The 26609-nt window shown below is 35.4% G+C and overlaps 1 protein-coding gene across 2 annotated transcripts in view; it reads right to left on the bottom strand.

Annotated features, from left to right (window-relative positions):
• Window positions 1-26609, bottom strand: part of LOC145668753 (uncharacterized) — a 338148-nt gene that overhangs the window by 51800 nt on the left and 259739 nt on the right. For both annotated transcript variants that reach the window (XM_081736894.1, XM_081736895.1), the window contains exon 4: window positions 16623-16756. In XM_081736894.1, coding sequence (XP_081593020.1) covers window positions 16623-16756 — 134 coding nt within the window. The remainder of the gene's footprint in view (window positions 1-16622; window positions 16757-26609) is intronic.

Genomic DNA, 26609 nt, shown 5'->3' with positions numbered 1-26609 from the left:
CCTGTGTCCCTCTAATGTTCGTAGTTACGTAGGAGAGTAATGAGAATTAGTCCTCATCAACACAAGGAACAAAGTCATATTTCTTCATGTCATTCTGATGTTAGTCTCTGTAGTTGCGTGTACATGAGAATGATTTATTTCGGTTCTGACACGAACGAATCCTTTCACACATTAAAATGTCTGTAACTAATAATGAATAACAGGAAAAGATATTGTTCTGTAACAATTTATTTTTCTTTTTTTTCTTATAAATCGATTCCTTTACCTTACTCCATAACTAGCAGCAGGGGTAAAAGTGCAGCAGAACGCGGAGGAACGCCGTCCTCTCACTTCCAGAAACTATCTGTAGCGTCCTACCACTTTCTAAAAAAATTACAATGGGCAAATATAGGCACGGGAACGGCGTGACGTCATGCTTCCCCCTACCTTTCCAGATCCAATTTTACCCCTGATTAGCAGAATATCTAAAAAGAAACTGAAAGTGTAATGCAGTTTGATTTTTTATTGTTGTTGGGTACACCTATAAAATGAAAAAAAAAAAAGAATCGATGTTACCGAAAACAAGCATGGCAGAGCAAGTTATCTGTTTATGAGCAAGTTAAAATAGCTACGCATTATGAAGCGTGGAAATCGATCGTTTTAATGCAGAGATGGTAGCGTACAGTGATTGGAATAAATGCTACAATTCGTCTATAGATAATTAAGAACTGTCACTTAAAGTTAATTACCACAGTCTCTGTAAAAGACGGAAGAGGTGGCCCGCTCCACATCATGGTCGGACGAAGATGCAGCAAGAGTTCAAGAAAAGTTTACTCGCAGCCCGAAAAAAATCAACATGCCAAGCATCTCGTGAAAGAAAAGGTATGCAATACGTGAGGTTTTGGCATAAAGAACTCAATTTACTCCCTTGGAAACCCATTCGACGGCTGTGATTAAAGGATGGAATCCGGAGAATTAGTGCTAGCTTGTATGGCTTGTATGCTTAGTGAGGCCGTATTCCATGTTTGGGGTTTTGCCAATCGTCATAATTGCCATTAACGGCATCACATGATAATAGTCCCCAAATGAGTGTTGAGCGGATGCAAACTCGTCTCAAAGCAACCGTGTGGTGCGGAAAGACGGCAAGAAGATTCTTTGGCCCATATCTTCTGCGTAATACCATCAATGACGATTGCTACCTTCAGATGCTTCAAAATTATGTGTGGCCTATAGTATCAGAATGGGAAAACATCGTTGACTTCATTTTCATGCAAGATGGTACACTAGCCCACTGTGCAGTAATTGTTCACGAGTGCTTGGACCAGAGGTATCCTGAACGTTGGCTTGGATTGTGTGGACCTCACGAATGACCAGCAGCAAGTCCAGATCTCACTGTGTGTGATCTTTTCTTCTGAGGCTTCATTAAGGAGGAGGTATACAAGCCCAAACTTCACACGAGGGAGATATTGGAGGTATTGATTCAAGAAGTTATTGTCAACATACCATTTGACTTTCTTCAGAAAAGTTAATTGTATCTCTGGCCGGTTGCGGAAGCAAGCTAACAACATACGAGTCTATATTCAGATTTAACCATTGTTTTGTTTTCCTATGTAATGAAGAACATTTACATGATTTTTTTTTTAATAAATAAGAAGCAATATTACAGAATTTATAACAGGTTTTTAATACCTAGTTATCTTTCAGCAAACATTTTATTTTAACTGTGTATTTACAAAAACTAATCAAATAGAACAAATAGAAATTTGCATATGTTAGTTTCAAGCTCATAATGCTACTCACTGCATGTGTTGCGAAACTTGCGATCCTTTCAACCTAACAGACTGGGAAGATTAAATATAAACGTATGAAGAGTTAAAGGATATTAAAATAACGGGTATTTTATCATCTACTGTATTGTGTAAATAGTGTGTGAAAATGTAGGGAGTAATTGTGTTAAAAGTAGTAAAGTGTGCACGGTAAAAAAGTTAAGTAATTTCGGTTCCACTAAATAAAACTTCAATGTTTCTGCAAACAGGGAATTCGTTGTCTGCAAAGGGTTCTCAAATACAAGTTCAAATAAGTCAATAATTAGGTTCAAAATGTTAATAATTAGGATACTTGTTAAATTTATTTAAATAATGTTGTTCTTTACAGCTCTCCAGGCTTGCATGTAGTTGCATGGCGACCAGTTACCTGCGTTGGTCACCACACATCTCTTTGATACAAATATCAATGTGTGGTATCTTATTCAACATTTTATTGTAAAGCAATATTTTATTTCATATACGTAGTACTAAACATTTAAGATAAAGTGTTGATATATAACAAAATTATTTAGAAAAAAATTAAAATAACCATTTTTATAAATAAAAATGTAACTCGATTTTAGTAAGAGATACGGCATTAAACGTAATAAACAATTATTTACTACGTAATTTTACAAAACGAATTTAGTTAGAATCACCTTTCTATCTCTTACCGTTCCACAGACATAGACGGTTTAGTAAACAGACCCTGTGCGTGCAACTCCTCCCCTTCACCCAAGTGCAGCTGCTGGGAAGGCGACAACGTCGACTTTTTTTTGCACCTACTAGTGTTCCCAACAACAATCCAAAGTCAAATTGTGTTACACTTTCAGAGCATGATCAACCCCTTTCAAATGCTGTACTAAACACACCACCCATTCATTTACAGACCAATAGTTCGGTCTTGTAAGGAATAAGTAATTGGTGCAGATTTAGAAAACTGATAGTTCAATAAATAAAATAATATATATAAAATAGAGCAGATTTAAAATGTGTATTTTTAATTAACGGCAATAGATATAGACATATACTATACATTACTGAATAGTGAAAAGCTCAAAAGTTGAAACTTCCGACCATTAGTTCCATCCAATCCCTACAGAGGCTCTGTGGTTTGTTTACGAGAAAATAGTAACGCCGCGAGAGAAGTCAGTTTGTGTGCTTCAGTAATGCAAAGAGTAAATCCATTTCCATCTGTGGGGGTACATAAAAGACAACGTGTAGGCCTATGTACCAGCTATGCCTACTACTCTTTGCATAAGAGATCGAATTGTTACAGCAGTGAGTTCAATAACCAAGAACCAGTTAATTCATGTGTGGCAAGAAATGGACCACCAATTCGATGTTTGTTGCACAACAAATCGTGGGCATGTTGAATGCATAAAACTTTGAACTTTCCTTTATCCTGTGATATGTCGTATGTGTCTCTATCTCAGAGGTGTAATCAGCAGGTTTATCTAGGAGCGGCCCGTCGTTTGTGAGGGGAGGCCAGTTACGATGTACAAAGACAAAAAAAAAAAAAAAAAAAAAAAGTATTATAGCTGGTGATTTTGAGGCGGCCTGAAAAAAACGAAATGTTTTGGTTTCCGTCCGGAAAACTAAAAACTTCTTTTAAAAGCTTTTTTCTCCATAAATATTATGTACCAAGTAGTTTTTATTATGCTTGACCAAGAACTACTGCCCCCGGACCAAACGTTATGCCTTTTTGCATAACTATTTTAATTTAACCCCATGTACACAGAACCTCAGCACATAAGACTGATTTTCTTTGAAATATCGCTTAATTTTTTTAAGATTTCCTGGCAAAAATATATATTTATTATTCATGACTTTAAAAAGAAACATGATTATATTATTAACAGCTATATCTCACTTCCTCCTTTACATCAAGGAGCAAAAAAGGGGGGGCAATGAAATCCAAACTGAAAAACCGAATAAAAATGTTTTTCACCAAATTTTCCATCTGATAATATATTTTTATAATAGTAGTTACAGCATATAAAAAAAACAATGTACTTACAAATCAGTTTAGTAGCTGTGCATTTGATCATTCCTTACACGGAAGAGATACCATACTATTTTTCGATCGGAAAGGATCAGTAAATAATTTATCGTAAATTATTAATTATATGTAAATTTTGTTATTTTTAAATGACTGAAGCGAGTTGTTCTTACGATGATGTTTTAAAAGCTGGTGATTTGGGGGTCCAGGAAATCATTTAAGGAGCATGGCCCCGATGACCCCTACTCTATCAACTGTCGTTTATTAGAAATAAATATTTTAAATCTGTTCCTTTTTGAATAACCCGGTACAACGATCTTTCCATTGTCGTATTGATACCTTCAAGGCTCACAATGCTTTCATACCTAAAATAACGTTTTTAAATACTGTATGTAGCTACCTTCTATTTATTCAAGATAGCTATCCTAAACTTACAATATTTCATTATTTCTTTTGAGACATTTTCGAAATGTCCAGTATATAGCTGGGGGGAAAACATAAAATTCTGTGCTTCCAGAGCAAGCCTTGGTAGTACATTGTTGTCAAATTGGGCAATAGTAGTAAGCCCATAAGATTGTGTCTATACAACAAACGAGAAAGTTAGAAGTGCGAAACACTAAAAGTGGCAAAAAGTATTAGCTGAACGTAAATCGGAAGTAGGGATGCGCACAAGACAAGATTTATGGCTGTCTCGACTCGAAAATGTGCTGTAAAAGTGATGTCTCGACTCGAAAAATATATATTTTTCTATTGGAAGAGCCGTGTCTTGGCTCGAATTTTGTCAGGAAAATCCTGTCTCGACTCGTCTCGTGCGCATCCCTAATCGGAAGAGTAGAAGGAAGTTTTTTTTTACATAACCGTGAACTACATAATTTTGCAGCTCCTCTGTAGCTAAGCGTTTAGCGTGCTCGCCTTTGGCGAGGGAGATCCGGGTTCGATTCCCGGAGGGAGTTCATGTGGTTCGGATTCCACGTTAATCAGTAGGTCCCGTCTCAAATAACCTCGCTGCTGAAAGGGGCGTTAAAATTAACAATCCAAGTTACATAATTTTGTTTCACCGACTTTAGTAATGATGTGTGTCAGGTAATAATAATAATAATAATAATAATAATAATAATAATAATAATAATAATAATAATAATAATAATAATCCTATAACTTCTTTCGTCCTAGTGTCCACTCTACTCAATTACGTTTATGAAATCTTGGATATAATATTATTGTTCTTGGATATAACAATAAATTCAAATGTATAATGTGTTGAGACTTGTATGCAGACTTCTGGATGGTTCAACAGTCATTTACAGATTGTTAATCACAATTGCTTCTGTGTAGATCTACTACTGTCTAAATATGAAAAATTGTAACGTTTCATGTTCAATTCGTTAAGTTTGTTACAATTATAACGAATGTAATAGTACTGCGAATTCGACGACACAGAAACAGATATTATTAGTAAAAATGTTTCTCAGTTTAAACAATTGCAAAATATTTCTGATATTATGGCAAGGACCATAAAACACGAACTTTTATTAACTGCATTTAAATTTTTGAAGACAAACAAAGAAGTTTAACTAATTATCCAGATGATCACAAAATACTTGTGCTACGATACTACAATAATTCATTACAACTGATTATGACCGTCTGGGCCTAAGCAAGATTTTCAGGAAATAAACCAATAGAAAGTTACAACAAAAACATCCTCGATCTGAGCTCTCTAAATTTAGTAATTCTTAATCAAGGTATAATATCAATTATTGTGTAATAATTAATGTCCTCGGGGACTTAGAAGGAAACACTGGTAAAATTATAATTAGGATAACAGCAGATTGTACGATTTGAATGTATGATTCCTCGATTAAAGGCGGATAACTAAGAGTAACTCTACCTTTCCTTAATAACAATAAACCTTCACTCAGTTTTTATATGTTACTACCAACAACAGTGTCACCTACTTATTATAAGCTAAAACTTATTATTAGTACAAATTTCTCAGGAAACATTACAGGGTGAGAATTTACGACAAATCAGAAGGTAACGAAAATGATAGTATAAAGGCTTTAATAATTTCAAGTGTAATTTTTAAAGCGGTAGATAATACAATATACCGGATTGACAAATACCGTGATAATTATTTTGTAATACTGACCTTAGAAAAAGGAGATTTTATGTTTAAAAATAGAGAAAAACTTATTTATCTAGGTATATTAGAATTGAAAATGGTTTAAAATATCGTTTTATTAGTAAAAATTGAAAATTTTTGGAGGGGAGATCCCCAAATCGTCCTCTTCCCAAGACAGGGATCCAATTGCGAACTTTTACACTTCTTAATTGTTTTTGAAATAATCGATTCTTTAAACAATTGAATACTTTTCTCATATATAATCTTACATCCACCTTGAAAAACAATATATCAGCATCGTGCTTATTTGATCTAACAGTAAGTTATTAACAAGTTAGAAGAATTTAGATACGTCTTAACGTCTAAGATTTTTAAAAAAAAACTTGAATATTTTCTCTTCTTTCTGTCTTTTATGGACAAATATTTTCTTAAACTATTGCATTGTTTCCAGTATCTTAGAAAAATTGGTTAAAATGTGCTAGAGGGTTTTAACAGGTGCATCTGGGAACAAACTATCTTTGAACATGTTTATTAGTACACCATAATGCAGGTTTTTCCTCTACAATATATTTTAAAAAAATATATATTAGTAAAATCTTTCAACTAGGGACATACATATTTAAAAAGTTACGGACAAATAAGCGAAAACATGCATATTTAAGAAATTTTCACAAATAAATTGTAACAATATAATTCCTAACTGATGGATATTGAATAAAAGTTTGATTTAATGGTACACTAATCTTGACTGAAATATCTATCAAAGAAATTCAGATGGAAAAAAATGGTGATGTGTGCGTTCATCATTATACACACAAAATTGCGGAAATAGAATAAAATACATATGTGAAGAAGAGTCTAAGTAAATTAGTGAATCAAGCGTGTCAGTGTTTGCTACATTTAATATAAGCCAATGTGCAACATATTTTTTTGATAAATGTAAAAAGATATTGTATAATAAGATGTACCGATAAATACACATAGAAAATACACATGTTAATAATAGTCAATATACACATTGTGTATAACAGTGTGAACTAAGCTTAGGACTACGTCATGAAAAATACTTACGTGAAAGAAATAACCCGTTTTATTGTTGAGCATTCAACAGAGATTTCCTCCGGAATTTGCACATCTATTTCATGGTCATGAAATTTCTGCATACCTCTGAAAGAGTTGACCTTCGTAACAGAGTTGAATTTGTTCGTTACGATTATCTTGGCATCTTAAGGAAATCTAGTCGAGAACATGTTTCTTCAGTTGAGATCACACATACTTCCAGAACAGAAACTTAGTAGGTGCAAAGTCTACCAAATAGACAAGCACAGTTATACTTTTCTTGGTCCAAACTCCTTCATGATGATCATGTTGCAACAAGGAGTGACATCGTTCAGAAGCAATCAGAGCCCAAATTTTCCCATTCTTGGTTAGCGCGTATCGTTACACTTTTGTTGGTTGAAATCGCTGTTTGTTTATCCAGGACAAAACTGTTTGCAAATTATGTCTTCTCAATCATATAAAATCACTCGAGATTATGTTTTATATCGAATTTATGTTGCTACAAAGTATCTGCAGGTTGTTGTTTTGTGTTTGGATAGTAGACTAAACACCAAAATTCATAATCAGTTACTCGTACAATCATCAAGATCTGGCCACACTTCTTTCGGAGACAGAGTATCACGTTACATCGTTGAAAATCCTATATCACAACTGCTACTGAAATCACAGAGACGAAACTATACATATAAGACTTCGAAATCCGTAGCTGACTCTTTAGATTGGTCACTGGTAGGTATGTGACAAGCATTCACTCTGCAAAATCAGTCTGAAAACTTAGTAGACAGATTGTGTACGAAATCCTAACACAGAATTTCCAGAAAAGCAGCACACTTACTCCTGTGTTTTCTTTTATTAATAACTATTGGACGAACCGACTACTTTTCAAACAGAAGTGATATATTTTACACAGCGCTCCCGCCTTATGTTCTCCTCATTATTTCTCTAGTAGTTTCATAAAAACATGAACTTGCCTTGTTATGGATCTTTCATATATATATTTTTTTGTATTTCGGTATGGAGATTTAGCAAATTAATGATATGTTTAAAAAAATTACTCATAACATACCGTCCTTTATGTGTATTGAAGCTATACCTGGGCGAAAATCATTTACTCGAATTATTATCAGCAGATCAGTGAAAGGATGTGGAAAACATGTTATATAGACTGATATATTTTCGGTTTCAAGTTCAAATTTATCCCTTAAAATAAATGTGTTTTTAGAATTTCTTACTTTTATTTTTTTTAAAAAAATATTTATTGAGAAAAATGAAGACAAGCACATTAGAACAGAATTCTACTCTTAAGATGGCATAAGTTGAAATTAAATTATTATGCCTGAACGACATATAAGCGTTTAATCATTATATATATTACATCCAGTAGTTTATCACTAGTCTTGCTATGTGTTGAAGGTTGAAGCATAACCGGGCAGAAAATATTTTTGAGATGCAACAGACTGGCCAGATTTTGCATGTATTCTGTGGACACTAATTATTACTTTGTGTAAATGGTATAGTACGTTTTCGTTTGGATGTATTTTTATTAGTAGATATTATATATTATATTGAGAAATGTTTTTGTAAGAATTATTATATACGTAAATATTCTTGGAAAATTTGATATTACTCTTTAAGAGCATTATACATATTTGGAATGTAATATTAAAGACAAATTATGTAGGCCTACAACAATTTGTGTCGTTGTCGGTCATAGCAACTATTAGCCTTAAGCCTAAGTGAAACATTGCAGTATTTATCAAGGGTTGCTCCTTTTCTAAAGTATTGACACTGTGTGAAAGTTTCTATAGGCTGTATCTGTTAGTTAAATTGGTGCTTTTTAAAGAAAGGATTTTTTGGTGACAAATTCAGAACAACCGAAATTGGTCAAAAATGTACCACACAGGGTGTTTCTGTTTGTTCGTTTGATTTAACTTTTATTGTGTATCGAGACTATTTAGATGAGAACCTAAAATCTAACATGAAATCTAAATCTTATGTACTCTCACTTAGAATCGAAGAACTTTCATCTAAAGTACTAAAAGACGAGAACATGAGGGAGCCTTGTAACGGATCAAGATCTAAGCAAGTGCTCGATGGTAAAAACCATCCATTGGCGTAAAGCGTTTTGCCCATTTACAGATACTTACTATACTATCTGCCATCCGAACTGCACATGTATGAAAACTTTGCCAAATGACACCGAATGTCACCAAGGACATTTTCTAATATCAAAGAACAAATAAGAAGGCGAAAGGACACAGGTTTATAGATAAGCAGATTCCATAACTATTGTGCACCTAGTTATAAAATCCCCTACTAAGTGAGCAATACGTGGCAGATGTTAATAAATTGTTATCGTTGAGAAGATTTGTTATTTCATAGCGATGCCAGAACATCCTATATACTAATATCTATAAAATGGAAACAGATTTTCGATCTTTATCAGAAAGTTAAGTTTTCAAATAGTTTCTTGATAATGGTTGATCCTGTTCTAATGGTCAATTGGTTCTCCGAGTTAATTTAAAGGAAGCATAGTACTTCCGGAAGAAAAGCAATGTAACGTATTCTATACCTGAAACCCGTACGAAACTCCCGCATTATCTGGATTCCGTTTTCTTTCTTTCTTTCCTTTTCTTCTTTTTTTTATGGTGGAATGTCTCGCATAGGTTGCCGCCTCAATACTTACATTTTGATTAAAACATACTGTTGACTGAATTTTCATACTTTTAATTTGAATTTCGAAAGCTGATCTGATATAACCACAAAACTGAATTCGCTAATCTCTGTCCCAAGAGAGAAGGGAAGTATATTGAAGGGTAACTACAATGTAAATCCTCAATATATACAGTGTGGCTCAAGAAAACGGGAAATTTTAAATCTACAATTAGCAACATTGCAGCACCAACATTAGATCGGAAACAATGTCATCACTTAAAAGGTTAATGATGGAGCATTGGAGTGATATGGAACGTGCATTCGCTAGGAAGCACGTCATTTCACTTAACGGCGGTATACCATGGCTTTCGAGATCAGGGGCGTCATTTGGAAAGGGCAGGGGGCAATTGGCTCCCTGATTTGGGAAACAGACGCTTTTTAACCAATTGCATACTAATATAAAAAAATTCGTTACTCTTATGTCAGTGGACAATTTTGCCCATCCCTTTCCCTTCTGGTAATACTTCAAATGATGTTACTGTTTGAGATCGTCTGAACTTAATGTTTGCGATTTCGTTCTGTGGTGAATCTATTAAGGTGTTTCAAATGCAAAGTATACAGAACAAATACTGCTATCATTTAATTTGAATTGATTTTTGAGTTTAGCGTTCCTTTCAGTAGTGAGATTATATGAGACGTGAATCCGAACTACATGAGTTCCCGCTGGAAGCCGAATCCGGGCATTCCATGCCAAAGAGGCGAAGGCTAATCGCTTAACCGTAGCCCCGCGTACCGTAGTCGCATCGAAGGCGAAAGCGGTCTCGGGTTCGATTCGCGGGAGGGGGGGGGACTCGGTCGAAAAAGTGTAAAAAGCTTTTTCAGGCCAGCCATCCTGAAAGAAGTTTTCCTGAGTTTTCCTCATTCAGACCAGGCAAATGCCGGATGTGGTACGGTACCTCACTTATATGTCCCAGGCCGCTTCCTTCCTTCCCCAATCATTTCTTCCTTCCCTTTCCCCCGGATAGCGTGCTCGCCGAGGGACGTTATCCCTCATACGTGACGGGCTAAATGACCATAGATGCCGAAAGCCCAGAAATCTAAATCCTAATCCTAAGCTAATCGCTTAGCCACAAGGAAGCTGTGATATCATTGGATATTGAAAACGAAATTATTGTCATTTCTTGAGACATAATATAGCGGACATTCCTCAGGTTTTCGTATGCCTAGATATATCACATTTCCGATATTGTCTTCAAGAAGTAAAATTACCCTTATGTGTCCCAGCTATGCAACAATAATGACATTCTTCGTGAGTTTATTCCAGCATTTTACGTCAATTCAAATTTTCCCGTTTCTCTGCACCACCCTATTTCAGTATGAAAGATAAGTTAAGATACACATTGCGACTGTTAGGCTATGAGTAAGGAAGTTTTGTTCTGTTGGAATTATCTTGTTTTTCTTTCTTGAAATTATGTTTCTCATAATCTGAGGGACATTATGAAACTATTTTCGGAATGAAAAGGTCCTTAGATAAACAACGGATTAGGATTAATGAGCTCTAATGGAGGCGGTACTGGTTTGAGATTTTCCTTGAATATCGAGATGACGCAATTCTCTTCAAGGTATTAAAACTGAACTGAACTTGGTTTCTTTGTTTAGGAGCTACTGATAGAAAGAACAAGTAGAAGAAAAGTATGTATGATGACAGTATATTATTACTTCAACAACACTCAGTACAGACTTAACAGAACTATCCGGAACAGTGGCGTACGCAAGAGAGTTTCAACTCCCTCCGAAGTTGACGGTTATATATATATAGCTTCCCCTTCTCTACGTTGTACCGTCAAACTGAAATAATAAAAACCACCCTAGGCCTGAACCTCATGTATGTTGAAAATTTGATCCAGATCGATCGGGTAGTTTAACTTTTACAGTAATTAGAGGGGTCTATGTGATATGTTCAAATATAAAAAAGATAATCGAAATGTGGAACAAGAGCGCGTTAGACAATATTATTTTGCATGAGGTACCATCATCACGAGTCACCTAGTACCTTTCCGTTTGCAGCCATGTATAAACGCAAAAATAAATTCCGATTTTCTAAACGCCTAGAAATCGAAAGCAGGTAAGTGAGTAGCGATAATGGGATCTCATGTAAAATAATATTGTCAAGCGAGCTCTTGTTCCACTTTTCGATTTTTTTTATCTATTTGAAGATATCACGTAATTTTGTAAAATTAGTAAAATTTTAATTTCGCCGTGATGGAGCCTCTTAAGCGGTTCTAAATCATAAATATAGTGACTTTCATTTATATATGTTACATAAAAAGAAATGCTAGTACATTTCCCCTCCTCTCCTCAATAGTTACATGCGATGTCCTTACATTTTGCTTTAGAAAGGTGGCAAACCTCACGAAGGTCCCGACATTTTGACTTGGAAATGTGGCAACCTCACTTAATACGAGCTTCTGCGTACACCACTGATCCGAAATGGTATCACTGTTAGTAAGGAAATTACTTAAAGATTTCCATCTTTTATGTTTTTTCTAAAGATATCATGAAAATCACTTTGTATGTGATTACATACCTGTCTATCATTTCACACGCTTTTGACGCGCTTAAAAATTCAACTCACGTCCGCGAAGAAGGCGAAATAAGTAAAAGCACGCATTCGAGAAGTGTCAGGAACGACATTCAGACAAGATAGACAGGTGGAAGTCTCAGAGGAAACAGAAAAAAAAAAAAAAAAGAAAATGTTCCCTTGCTGCTCTTAAGTAAATTAGACTGAATGGTATTCTAGCGCTCACTACCTGTTGCAACTCCCCCCACACCTTTCCAATCCCCCACTGAAATCCTGACTTGCGTGGCAGTGGGCCATTCACGAGAAGATCAGAGAGACCTAAAAGATAGAAGATAATGCCAAACGCAAGTGGTGGTCAGGGAAGGGAAAGGGCTATCACTCCCTCTTAACTCGATTTAACAATCTCACAAACGAATTCTTTCCGGCGAAATACAACCGATATCTACCGACCCAACCTCTCGTATTGTGGTGTAGCCATTTTGCCCTTTAAGGAGCAGAATTTTAAAAAGGAGCAACAGGTAAGCTTCTTTCTATGTATGTATTTCTTTTTCTCTCCTTCAGATTAGCTACATGCTGCGATTGATTAAATTACCATTTTCAATAAACAAAACAGCTAAATGTCTATTCAAACCCACACGGTTGATTTACATATTTCTAGGTAAGGGTTTCTCAACGTATTTCATCAAGTTCCTCCACATCCTCTGCCAGCGGTTCTCATAAGTAGTTTTCGGTTTGTAATAAGCTCTTTGATTATTGCTGCTTACCGTTTATAATTGTTCCTATAAATACAGAGTGTTTCAAAACAACATTGACAACGTTTGAAAAGTGATTCCTGACATCAAGATAAGATGAAAAGTATAGACCAACCTGAGTTCACAAATGCTTCCTGTCAGAGTTATACTATGCCGAAAACATGGAAAAATGAACTTTAAAGGTTCATAGCTCCAATAGCATGGGATCGTAGTTGGATCAAAACTTTATTTAGGAACTAGTATGTGTCCTATCCAAATATCCATGTTTCAGAATCCTGCTGTACTTCCGAAACAAGGTGAGTACTTCAAACTATACGCCCATAGCCAAACTGCCTCTATAAAAGTCTTGACACGACTACGGTTTTGGAGCTAAGGAACTTCATTTTTTCATGTTTTCGGCAGCTTATATCCGAAAGGAAGCATTTGTGCACCCAGGTTGGTTTATATTTGTCTGATCTTGAATCACCTCCCAAACGTTGTCGGTGTTGTTTTGTAACACCCTGTATATATAGAGGAGTCAACAGGTTCCCGGAATTTTGTTGCAACTCTCTATTCCCACAATATAAGTTAACATCTCTTTAATCGCCTCCAAAGTAGGAATATTCGAAACGCACAGTTACTCCATTACTCAAGTCCTCTTTTGGTATCTTCCGAAGTTTAGCCGTCACATTGGTTTTGGTTGTCTTCTACAGTGGCGAAACGGGTACCTTTGAGGGCCATTTTTTTCTTAAGTATTATCACCATAAACTGTTTTAAGGCTATCAAAGTGTTTGTAGCAGATTTCCCCAATTTTCACGTAAACTTCATGTTTGGGCTTTGCTTGAACGGCGACATTTCGCAAACTGATCACCATACACTCTTCCGTTCAGCTACACTTCTCGTCCATTGCTTGTTATTACCTGTTCACACTTGCCAAATTCATAATTAGGAAACCTAAGGACTATGTTGTACAAAATTCATTGTGATTACGTCATAAATGCCAAAACTACATCCACATTCCGGAAACTTTTGAACTGCCCTGGAACATACAGGACCAAATTAAGTAAGGAAGAAAAGAGATAAGCGAGCTTCTTCTTCTTTTTTGGTACTAGAGCTGGCATTACTGTGTATCTTAGTTTGGCTGAGACTTGTACACCTCGCATGTGATCCAAACCGGCGTGTTGAGTTTTGTGAGTGGTTTCTCATTCGGAACAAAACTGACAGAGACTTCTGGAAACGAATTTTTTGGACACATGAGGCCTTATTCAAGATAAATGATAGGATAAACAGACACAATTGTGTTTATTGGAGTGATACCAATTACTATGAAATTGAGACAGAAGAGTTAAATCCCTGCTGTCACTGTTTGGAGTAGTATTTGGAGTGGTGGTGTCATAGGACCATTCTTTTATAAAGAAACTTTTAAAAGTGACACATACCTTTAGATATTACAGGAAGTTGTCAATCTAGAATTTTGACAATAACACTCGTTACGAAAATATTCAGTTTACGTGGCAATACGATGGAGCATCGCGTCACTTTGGTGTTATTGTGAGTTTTTTTTTTTTTTTTTTTTTATCAACATTTCGATGGATGGATTGGTCGTCGTGGTACAACTAATAACTCTTCAAGTTTGCAACACTATAATGTACTAGAGATATATTTGTTTACTATTATGTAGGCATCTTATGTATGTAATAACACGATGTAGAACTGTTTGATACTCACAGCATTGATGACAATGCTTACGGATAATATCTGTGATATGTATAATGTTACTAAATTCTTTTACAGATTACTTAATTACGTTTGAAATTATTTGAACTTATCTTAAAATTTTACCACTATGTGGGTTCACTTTTCTCAAATATTTTTTGTCTCATAACTTCATTATTTATGCCTGCCTATTAGCTTTGAAATATGTTAAATCTCTGCAAGGGTTATATATAAGTTTGTTTTCACATTATGCAAAATCTATTTTACAGTTGGGAAGCATTCCTAGTGAGTTAAATTCACAAACTTGATTTAGGTAAAGCATGTACAGTTAGTCATGACTCACAACCGACTTCGGTCACGACTACCCAGTCGTAAGTTAGCTAGATGATAGTTATTATACAGTAGAGTGTAAAATACTACTTTGATCATCGTGTTGAATGCAATACAAACACATTAATTTCTAAAATCACAATATGCACATTTAATATTGTTTTCGTATACAAAATAGTTTATAATGTACCTCCATAATATTAGTATCAGTAGCTTTTCTCTATTTGTGATACAGGGTGGCGCAGTTAAAAGTAGCTAGCATCCTCTTTTAATGCGAATGCAATATTTCGACTTCTGAAATTGAGTAAACAGCTACAACAATGAACAATTTATGCAATTATCTATTGTTATTTCTTCAACAACCGATAATATACAACAGTCGACATACTTGTACAAGAATTATCGATTGTTAGCATTTTTGTTAGCATTCTTGAATAAGATCAGGGATGGTTTGTTAGACCCTTTCCATTACATCATGAATGATGAAGCATGGTTTCATCTTTCCGGTCATGTAAATTCACAGAACACGAGGTACTCGGCAACGGAAAACCCTAACATTGTTTGTCAGCAACCACTCCATGATGAAAAAAAAAATAGATGTTTGGTGCGGTGTAACAGGAACGCGCATCATTGGACAGTTACCTTCAACACGGTTGCATATATGGAAGATTTTTATGCATTTTGTGCTCAACTCACTGAATATGAAAGACAATACTGCTTTCTCCAGCAAGATGGAGCAATATACAACACTTCTAAGGTATATGTGGAACGAGTACATAATGCCTTCTCCGAGGAACGAACTGTCAGCAAAGGTTTGTGGCCACCACGTTCGCCAGGTCTAACAACATGTGATTTCTTCCTGTAGAGACACCTAAAAAACAAGGTCTATGAAACTAACCCACATACAATACAGGAACTGAAAGACAACATTAGCCATGAAGTTGCCGCCATCGATATTCGAACTTTACGCCGGGTTATCTTATATTCTTACACATGCAGAGCTGTGTATTGATGTCGCAGGGGTCACTTTCAACATCTATAAATATATTTTTCACTGTATTTTTCTCTCTATTTTTTGTTGTAAATAATGGTAAGTCCATTTCAGCTCTTCGTTTCTGTAATTTCACTGCATTTCCTTTATTCTTAGACGGCATACTTTTATCTGCGCCACCATGTGTGTTATTATCTTATAACTGTTATTATTTCTCTTGTTATTGATAATAATATCTACCTAATCTAATCATTATAACGGTCGTAATTGCGGGTGGTCGTGAGGGAAGACGGTCGTAAATCGACAACGAACTGTATTGCTAATGATACAGATTACTTTTCGAATATATATTTTCACACACAACCTTATATCCTTTAAGAAATCGATATGCAAAATCATTCAATAATATACCAATACTATATCCTACTGACATATTACAATAAACTACTTGGGAAATATATACTAGATAATAACTAATAGTCTTGCAGGTTTTAACATGCTGGATTGCAATCTTGAAATAAACCAATTCAGAACTGATGTGTAAATTAAAAAGAAATAAGAAAGACATACGAAAATTTTTTTAAAAAGTAATGAAATAAGAGAAATTGCAAAACATTCTGAGAAAGAATTTTTATTGTTCTATATTACCTTCATAGCTTGGGTTTGAGATTTCCTGAGTGATCCAGTGGGTTGTCGATATCCCAGACGATATCCGGAAACCGATTTGCCGGATTTACTTGACGCATGACTCATGGAACTGGCAGAACTAACTGACGACACTCCTGTAGTAAAAGAGAAATAAATATGTAATACATATACAATACAATTATAAGGAAATTCTACAATAATATCGGTGCATAATGATGAAAATGTCCAAAGATGAATCATATCGTACACTAATCATAGATCCAGGCCCGTAGCTGGGTCAGTAACGGAAGGATATGTAAGTAGTCGGAACAGTAAGAAAGAAATAGAGTCTATGTAGTAGTCGGAACAGTAAGAAAGAAATAGAGCCTATGTAGTAATCGGAACAGTAAGAAAGAAATAGAGCCTATGTAGTAGTCGGAACAGTAAGAAAGACATATGTAAGTAGTCGGGACAGTAAAAGAGAAATATGTGAGTAGCTGGAACGATAGGAGAGGGATATTTAACCTTTTACGGCCCAAGAATTCAATATATGGTAAGTATGATACTATGATTTTATTAAATATATGGTCAGTATGATACTAAAAGAAAGAATAAAACAATACAAGATTAAAGCAAGAATTACAGCGTTGCCAAATGTCGTGGTTTCACTCTGAAACTACTAGGCAATAACTGCCATTACATTTTCTACTATACTGAAGTAAACATATTAATAAATATTTGATATTACTAATACAAAAACAATAATATCACCATAACGTATATTTTGGAGAAACATTTTCAGGGTTGCCATATGTTGTGGTTCACCTTGCAACCAGGCCACATTTACCATTGCATTTTCTTATGGTGGTACTGATCAAAGCAATTCTTGGTTTTTGTCATACTAAGTCTAGCATTACAAGTATTGCACGTTGTTCGCGTTTGATGAGGCTCCTGGGTAGTGCTACAGAATGCATATCTACGAGATGTTCTTCTTACTGGCGTATATGATCCTTCTGTAAATATTGTTTCAGGTAGAACATACGGTTTATGTTTACTGACAAGTAGAGGGTCCAAATGGATGGATCGAGTTGCGGAATAAGACATAGTGCGCCTGACAGAGGATGGGAAAATATGTGTATGTGCAAAGTTATAGCGGCTGGGTGCCATAAGAAATGGAGGGGGAGGAGGTCAAAGTTGGTGGGAGAACGGCTATGCTATGTTATAGAAATACATCAAATAAACTGTTGAATCATAAAAATAGTGAAAGATAGACAATGCTAACGGTAGTAGTTTCACCTATTGGCAAAATAAGAATGGACAGATTAGATCACGAACCTCCATCGCCATCTTGAAATCTGCCATTTTGAAGTATGTGATTTTTTTTTTTTGAAATGGAAAGATAGTCATGCGGCACATGCATTAAGACTGTGCAATGCTGCTGTCCGTTTTGTCATATCACCAGGGATAAAAGTGATGGGGAACGCAGGGGAACGCCGTCCCCCACTTCGAAAAAACATGTACGGCGTCCCCCAGTTTCTAAAAATTACAATGGGCGGATAGACAGGGGGAATGAGGATTGGGGGGAACCTTTTCAGATGCACTTTTACACCTACATACCACTAACTGCTGATGAATTATGGCCCGTTTTATCTGTTTGGATACCATCGCAACACATGCTCAAAATGACCACGCTGTGAGCAAAAAAAAAAAAAAAAAAAAAAAGGGAGGGGACTGTTCTTTCATACCGGAACAGTTCTCTTCGGCACTATACGAACAAATTGGAAGCAATGTCATAAATACTAATGTAATAGTGTACAATTTAGTCATCAAATTTCACTGTTAGCTTTCTTGGCTTGTATATGTATTTAACTTCTAAGATCTACATGTGTTTTCGTGATAATCCAAACTTTCAACATACGAGTATCAGTTTGATAAATAACTATAAAGATGACCCTAAATCTTCAAAGTAAGTACAGATAACGATCGCTAAAGCTCATAATTGACTTTTTGAGAACATTCTGGCCCTAATTGATATATTATCACATGACTACTTTTCCATTTAAAAAAATATCACAAATTTCAAAATGGCGGCAGGGGTTTGTGATCTACTCTGCCCATTCTTCTTTTGCTAATATGTGAAATTACCAGTGTTTGCATTGTCTATCTTTCACTATTTTTACGATTCAACAGTTTATTTGAAGTATATTTGTAACATAGCGTAGCCATTCTTCCCCCAACTTTGACCCCCTCCTCCTCCGTTTCTTATTTCGCTCAGCTGCTATAACTTTTCACATACACATAATATCACATCCTCTGTCAGGTGCACTATGTCTCATCCCGCAACTCGATTCATCCATTTGGACCCTTTACTTGTTAGACGTTGCTTTCGTTCTCCTTTTCGAGAGTTTGGTGATGTTTCAATCAACTCAGAAATATAGCAAGTTGGAACTACTTCAAAGAGAATGACTTCTTACACTGTTGTTCATGAATCAGAAATGCATTTACAACAGTAACATTAAGGAAGTACCACAAAATTTTCCCTTTTCTCCACGTCCCCTCCCCTCCACCAGAAGTGACATCAAATTTTCTTACACTATATAAAAGTTTCCGTCATTGGGTATAATTATAATTTCTGTAAGAAACACAAATAAATATTTCAAGAAAATGTATGAATTCCAATAAAAATTGTAAACCCTACTGGAAACAATGTGTGCTAACATGTTATTGTTGTCCATGGCTTCAATTTGAAACCAGATATATTTTCCAAAAGAACATGACATATTTCGAATACATTCGATAGGAATACTTTAATTGTTCTTGTCGAATTTATCCTAAACATGTCATATTCTTTTAAACTATCAATAATATAGAATAAAATATTCATATATTACGTTTCCTTCTGAAACACTTGTCTCGAAAGGGGTAAAACAGTTGAGTTTTCTAGATGATGCTACAAACAACTCTGACCCTCAATTGGCGATAAAGTTTCAGCACCAACAAAAATCTTACAAATAATTTAAACTCCCGTGTCCAGATGACACGCAAAGTTCATACTAAAACGTGGTTTCATCCCAAAACCAGTGGGCTGCATGGAAAAGAAAGAAAGATGTGGTTTCACACTGAAACCACTGGGCTGGAAAGGGATGTAACCGGAACAGTAAGAGAGGGACTTAACAAAGAAAAGGCTAGTATGAATTTATCATGCATTCATTGTACATAACAAATAATTGAAAGTTTCATTGGCGCTGAGGATGGTTGCAGGGACGCTAAATATCCGCTTTGGACACCGTTTAGATAAGGGCCTGGCTCATGGAGTTGAATAAAATTAAATATGTGGCAGACTATAATTCCTCATGCATAATTTTATTATTTATTAACTTTATTTTTTTGTAAACTTAAAAATTGATGGTGTACAATAATATACCAGCTATTAAGATAAAACTGATGCTGAAGAATACAATAATAAATTGTTTCATTAAAACACTGGCAAGACTGCAGCACACATGTTAATGAGATATGTCACGTACTCAGGTCCGGTCCTTGGCAATTTACCGCCCCGTGCAATGTCATAATTTGCCGTCCCTTTTCTACAGAAAGAACAAATCTTAAAAGGCCAAGATTTAAAGCATGCTACCCCATCATGAACAACGAAGGGTAGGGGAAAAGCACTCGCACTCAGAAAAGCCTAAATACTACAAATACAATCTCGTTGTGTCTGTGTTTTCTTTAAACAATAATCTATTATAATAGTGAAAGATAAAGCAAACACACCTGCAAAGGAAAGATGATAATGCTTTTTATTGAATTGAATATCGATCTTCAATCTCAATATATCAATCTGCAATTTCAGTGTAACTAGCTCTTTAATCTTTATTTCTGGATTTTCCTTCTGCATCTGTTAATTTTTTAAAACTTGTTTCCACCTTGAATGATAAGGAACTTGGTCGTGACAAAGACTAGGCCAGTTTTCATATTAAAACTGGGATTACGAACTACATGGAACAGGTGTTCGCTACTGTTCGAGAATTGAGTTCTTATATTTGACAACAATCGAGCAATTCATGCTGCAATTTGTTTGACTATTTGCTTTAGGACTGCCCATGTAACCTTAAACTAATGCGACTTAAACATTATTTATGAATGCAGTATTTTAATAGATCAGCTTAGTAAATTTTACTACCATTATCATGAAGTCTGTTTCCAACAAGAAATATTTATTTTAAATAATATAGTTAAGACAGATTTTGGCGCCCCTCGAGACTTGCTTCCCTGGGCACACGCACGGGTTGCACATACGATAGAGCCGGCCCTGCACATAATTTTGATGGATTTTTAGACTTTAGTTTTCGTTTAATTATAATTAATATTGTCCGAAGAGATATTAAATCGATAGAACAAATTGAGCTGAATATAATGAGATTTTTCGGGGAGTAAATTCTCAGAAGTAGTCTTCTAAACATTCGAGAAAAAAAGCACATTTTCATGATGTTGGAAAGAATCTTGTTCGTTTCCATTGGCAGTTTCATTGTACTGGAAAAGATTGAATATTTACTTATGACCTTTACATGGAAAAGAAATATCCCATTAAGAGGCCTAATCACTGCGAAATTAAAATACCGCTAATTTTACAGTAATTATGTGACATCTTCAAATAGATAAAAGATAATCGAAAAGTGGAACAAGAGCTCGCTGGACAATGTTATTTTGCATGAGGTACCATTATTACGAGTCACGTAGTAGCTTTCTGTTTGCAGCCATTTATAAATGCGAAAATAAATGCCGATTTTCTAAATGGCTGGAAATCGAAAGCAGATAAGTGAGTCATGATAACGGTATCTCATGTAAAATAATATTGTCTAGCGAGCTCTTGTTCCTCTTTTAATTATATTTTATCTATTTGAAGATAGCACACAGTTACTGTAAAATTAGCGGAATTTTAATTTCGCCCTGATGGACCTCTTAAGTTGCAGATCTACTGTAATTTGTTGTCTCCTAATACTGATACACGCATACTACTTACAAACTTAATACACTTTAATATAATCTTAATCACAATGTTCGAAAACCATTGTTTCCGTCTTTACAAACTCTATTCTTGACCATTGTAAGAAAGAGTATCTAAAGAAACAGAGCAACCAAACCTCCTATGAAAAAAAAAATCTCATGGGAACTAAAATGCTTCGAAATGGATTGAGCTTAGATCCTTTTGGTGGAGGCAAACCTGCTTCGGATGTCCCAAAAGGGAAAAAGCAGTTGGGAATGCTGTTATTATACTTCATATAACAGTTCTGTATCCTTCCGGAAGAAAATGGGAAAGAAGATAATATCAACTTTGTTTCCAGAAGTTAGCGAAATCTCTATAGGCTATAGAATCTATAGATTTTTCCCCCTCCGAACCTGACATAAACCTATACTAGAACCATATATTTTTTACGAATCAATCATTTCTAAGATATATATTTTGTAACAAAATGTGAAAATAAAAAATAATGTAGTGGTGTCGAATGGATAGTGTGCATTTCTATAGATCAGTGATCGCCAAACCGTCTATCGCGAGCTACTAGTAGCTCGCGGGAACATTGTCAGTAGATCGTGTTAACGCTCTGGATGACTAACCTTGATTCCTCCACTGAGGTGGCAATAAACAAATGTAACTTTAAAAAAAAAAGTTGGTAGTTGTTTTGGTTGGTAGTTTACAGTAGGATTTAAAAACGGAAGCTCATAAGCTCCATAAGTTTGGCGACCACTGCTGTTGTGACGGGTTCGACGGAGGATGAGGTCACATTTAATTGTTGATCCTAGTCAAGGGATGAATTACAGATATACTTGAATTAAATATTAGTGATTTAGAAACCTATAATAATGAGTATGGAGGGTAACTAAAAGCTATAGTACTGAAGTTGTAAACTTCGGTGTGTTGTTTAATTTAGCATTGGGTAGGTGCACAAATTCGAATGGTTTACTTCACATTCCAGGCAATCATTGGAATGACAATCCAGACAATGAAACATGGAAGCTACTAAGTTCTACAAAACTAATCAATAGATAATATGATCTAAACTATTATTCTCAACCGTTTCCCATTGTTCAATGATTCCTCGATCTCTTTTACAGTAAAATCCCATCAGTTTCTTGGCGAAGAACGCATTAACCCACGTATTCAGTACCGTGTCATCACCGAACGATGTGTTACGCATTGCGTTTGAGAGCACCGGAACGGATTACAATCCGAAGTCACGATATCTGCTGAGTATGCTGGATATGGTAAAATCTCGATTTCCAGCTCCTGAAGAACTATTTTAGTCACGGTTGTAGCGTGAAGTCTTTTGTTGTCGAACTGAAGAATTAGTGAATCACAACAGGAACCTAAAGTCGACGCAGTTGTTCACAATAGAGTGCAGTATTTATTGTTAAGTTGCTGGGAAGCAACTCAAAGTGAACGATGCTTTCTTCACTGCATGAGATTAGATAGCAATATCTTGTCTGGATGCAGATCACCTTTCATACGAAGTATTCTTTTCCTGTTTTGTATCAGAAATTGTTTTATGTGTCTGATGTACTCCTAAAGGTGATATGCACAAAATGAGTTGTTGTTGGCGAGCAAAGAGATTGCGAGTGAGGAAGGAGGTGCAGATGGTAACACATAAACCTTTGTTATTGTCACTAACCCCATGGGGAGTGTTCACACCAAGTTTATATATCTTTTTCATGTCATGTATATCTGCTGACTGTTATATGGTCCAGTCACAGCCTCGACCTTGCCCCCAGTGATTTCTTTCCTTTCTCTTCATCTGAAAAAATGGCTTGGATCGGAGCGTTTTAACAACAATGAAGTGCCCAAGATATCCGTTCAGGATTGGTTGCACTCTTAGGCGGAAGCTTTTTACACATAGGTTACACGGAAGCTTGAGCCATGCAACTAAAAATGTCTAGAAGCTCATGATGACGAAGTCAAAAAGTAGCCATGAAAGGTATATATACGAGGAGCATGTCAAAATTCAAAACCTTGAAAATTTGTTCATAAATACAAAATAATTATTTTTAAACATACTGAAACTCAAATATTTGCAATATTAATAGTTGTCATAATAAGTATTAATGTGATTTAAAAAAAAAAACAATGAATTAATTTTAGACAACGTAAAACTAACATGAAATGTTACATAATGTGTTTTTTATACTGCATTATTTTCCCCAAGGTTGGCTAAAGTTGCCACAGGAACACATTTGCAACCTCTTCTGTAGAACAACGGACTCCTATTTTTGCCAAAGGTTTCGCTTCTAACAGGCATGTGCAGTTTCGTAATATATCGGAATTCATTTTTACAAAGAACAATAGAGTTGAAGAAAAAAAACTAGTAAATTCAAAGCATTAAGTATCCTATTCATTTTAAAGAAAAAGGAAAATAGTATTTCTTCATATAAATATATGAAAGAAACCGAATGATACAGGTGTTGAACCGCGTTCAGCTGCTAGAAAGTGAAATAATAATAAAAAATGCATCAGATCAAATAATCTCCTTTTAATTAACTGCCTTCTTGTAAGGACTTGCGCTAATGGACCAAACGAGAGATATTTTTAATTGCAGGTTTTCCTTGAACAAATGAATATACTGGTAAATCTTTATAAAAACCTATTTTAATGTGATATATATATATATATATATATATATATATATATATATATATATATATATATATATATAATGTAACTAACTAACTAACTCTATGGCCTATGGAACCCGGAGGTTCAATGCCGCGTTCACAAAAGCTCTCCACTGACTTCTATCCTTAGCTAACTGCATCCAGTTTCTACTCTGTATTCCAATCTCTGCGAGATCCATCTTAATATTGTCCTCCCATCTGCGCCTAGATCTTCCTAATGGTCGTTTTCCGATTGGTCTTCCTGTCAAGACTTTCAAAGCGTCTCTACTTTCTTCCATTCTAGCTACATGACCCGCCCATCTAAGCCTCCTAGACTTGACGACCCTAACAATGTTGGGTAAACCATAAAAATTATGTAGTTCCTCGTTATGAAGTTTCCGCCATTCCCCATTCCCGTTCCTCTTGGGTCCGAATATTCGTCTCACGATCTTGTTCTCAAATACTTTCAGTCTGTGTTCTTCCCTCAGAGTAAGTGACCATGTTTCGCAGCCATACAGAACAACAGGCATGATTATCGTTTTGTATATTTTAAGTTTCAAATTCCTCGACAGAATTCGCGACGACAAGAGATTTTGAACCGAATAGTAACACGAATTCCCTGCTTTTAGTCGACATTTAATTTCTCCGTGAATATGATTTTCCTCTGTTAATATTGATCCTAGATATTTGAAAGTATCCACTTTATCAAAAGTATTATTTAGTATTTTAAGGCATCCATAATTTGCTGTATTCCGGTCCCGACGCACTTCCATGTATTTAGTTTTCTCTGCATTTACTTCTAAACCCATGTCCCTGCAAGCGTTTAATAAGATCTCTGCATTTCTTTCTATTGTTCTCCTATCATCTCCTGTTAAATTTACATCATCAGCATATGCCATAACCTGGTGAATACCGTTCAACTGTAAGCCCTGGTTGCTATCTTTGATTTTCCTTATAGCGTATTCCAAAACGAAGTTAAATAATAATGGCGACAACGCATCTCCTTGTTTCAGGCCATTTTCGACGTGAAAGCTCGTGGACAAAAATTTTCCTACCCGGACTTTACTTTGGGATTCATTTAAACATATCTTAATCTAATTAGCTTTCTCGGTATTCCAAGTTCTGCAAGAACGTTGTATAATGTTTCTCTAATAACGGAGTCGTACGCCTTTCTAAAATCAATAAATAGTTGATGTACCGGGGTATTGTATTCCCACTTTTTTTCGAGTATTTGGCGAATGGTAAATATTTGGTCGATAGTTGATCGATTTCGTCTAAATCCGCACTGATAATCTCCAATAATTTCATCTGCATATGGGGTCAGTCTTGCTAACAGAATATTTGAAAGGATTTTATAGGATGTTGACAAAAGAGAAATGCCTCGATAATTATTACAGTCAGTTTTGTCGCCTTTCTTGTGGATTGGAACAATGATTGATTCTTTCCACTCTTGTGGCAATTCTTCCTTGTTCCAGATAAGGAGAATGAGTTTGTGTATATTGTTCCACAATTTTTCACCTCCAGCTAAAATTAACTCAGCCGGAATTTCATCTACACCCGGAGATTTGTGTTTCTTTAATTTCTTTATAGCGGTTTCTACTTCTATTCGGTTGGGTTCTGGAATATACGGTTCTGCGGTGTGTATCTCCTTTTCTCCACGAACACTAGTTTTTGGTTGCGTGTTAAGCAAATCGTCAAAGAAATCTTTCCATCTATTTAAGATGCTATCCGTGTCAGTGAGAACTGTACCGTCAGATTTCTTTAATATATAAGCACGAGGTTGATAGCCTTTCTTAAATTCGTTGATTCCCTTATACATGTCCCGTATGTTTTTATTTTTACTATTATCTTCAAGTTCCTTAATTTTAGCTTTCAGAAAATCGCGTTTCTTTGTTCTAAAAGTTTTGGAAGTTTCCCGCCTGATATCTGCGAAATTTTGTGTAGTCATTTCATTCGGATTTTGTAGCCAGCGTAATTTTGCCTGTTTTCTCTTCTCTGCTAGTTTTATGCATTCCTGGTTGAACCATGGTTTGTTCCTACGTATTTCCGCGTGTCCCAATTTTTCTTTTGCTGAAATTTTAATGCTATCTCTAATTTCAATCCAGTTATCCTCAACACTAGTGCACTTCGAATCTTCTAAAGCCGAAAATCTATATATATAATGTAATTTTCTGAATATGATCCTTGAAATTTCCTACATTTTCTAAATGTGCACGATTTTTCCTCATAAGAACACCTGTTCTTCGACCTGGATCATCCCTCAAAGCCTCAACTTCCGTGGTTTCTAGCAATTTCCTTCAAAAGTAATCAACACACAGAGACACACACACAAATATAATATTGAACTTCCCATAATCGATTCTA

This window comes from Thermobia domestica, chromosome 13 (assembly GCF_964235325.1).
Source record: "Thermobia domestica chromosome 13, izTheDome1.hap1.1, whole genome shotgun sequence".
Classification (NCBI taxonomy): domain Eukaryota; kingdom Metazoa; phylum Arthropoda; class Insecta; order Zygentoma; family Lepismatidae; genus Thermobia; species Thermobia domestica.
Note: the sequence above shows the minus strand (reverse complement) of the source record. Positions and strands in the feature narration are given on the sequence as shown.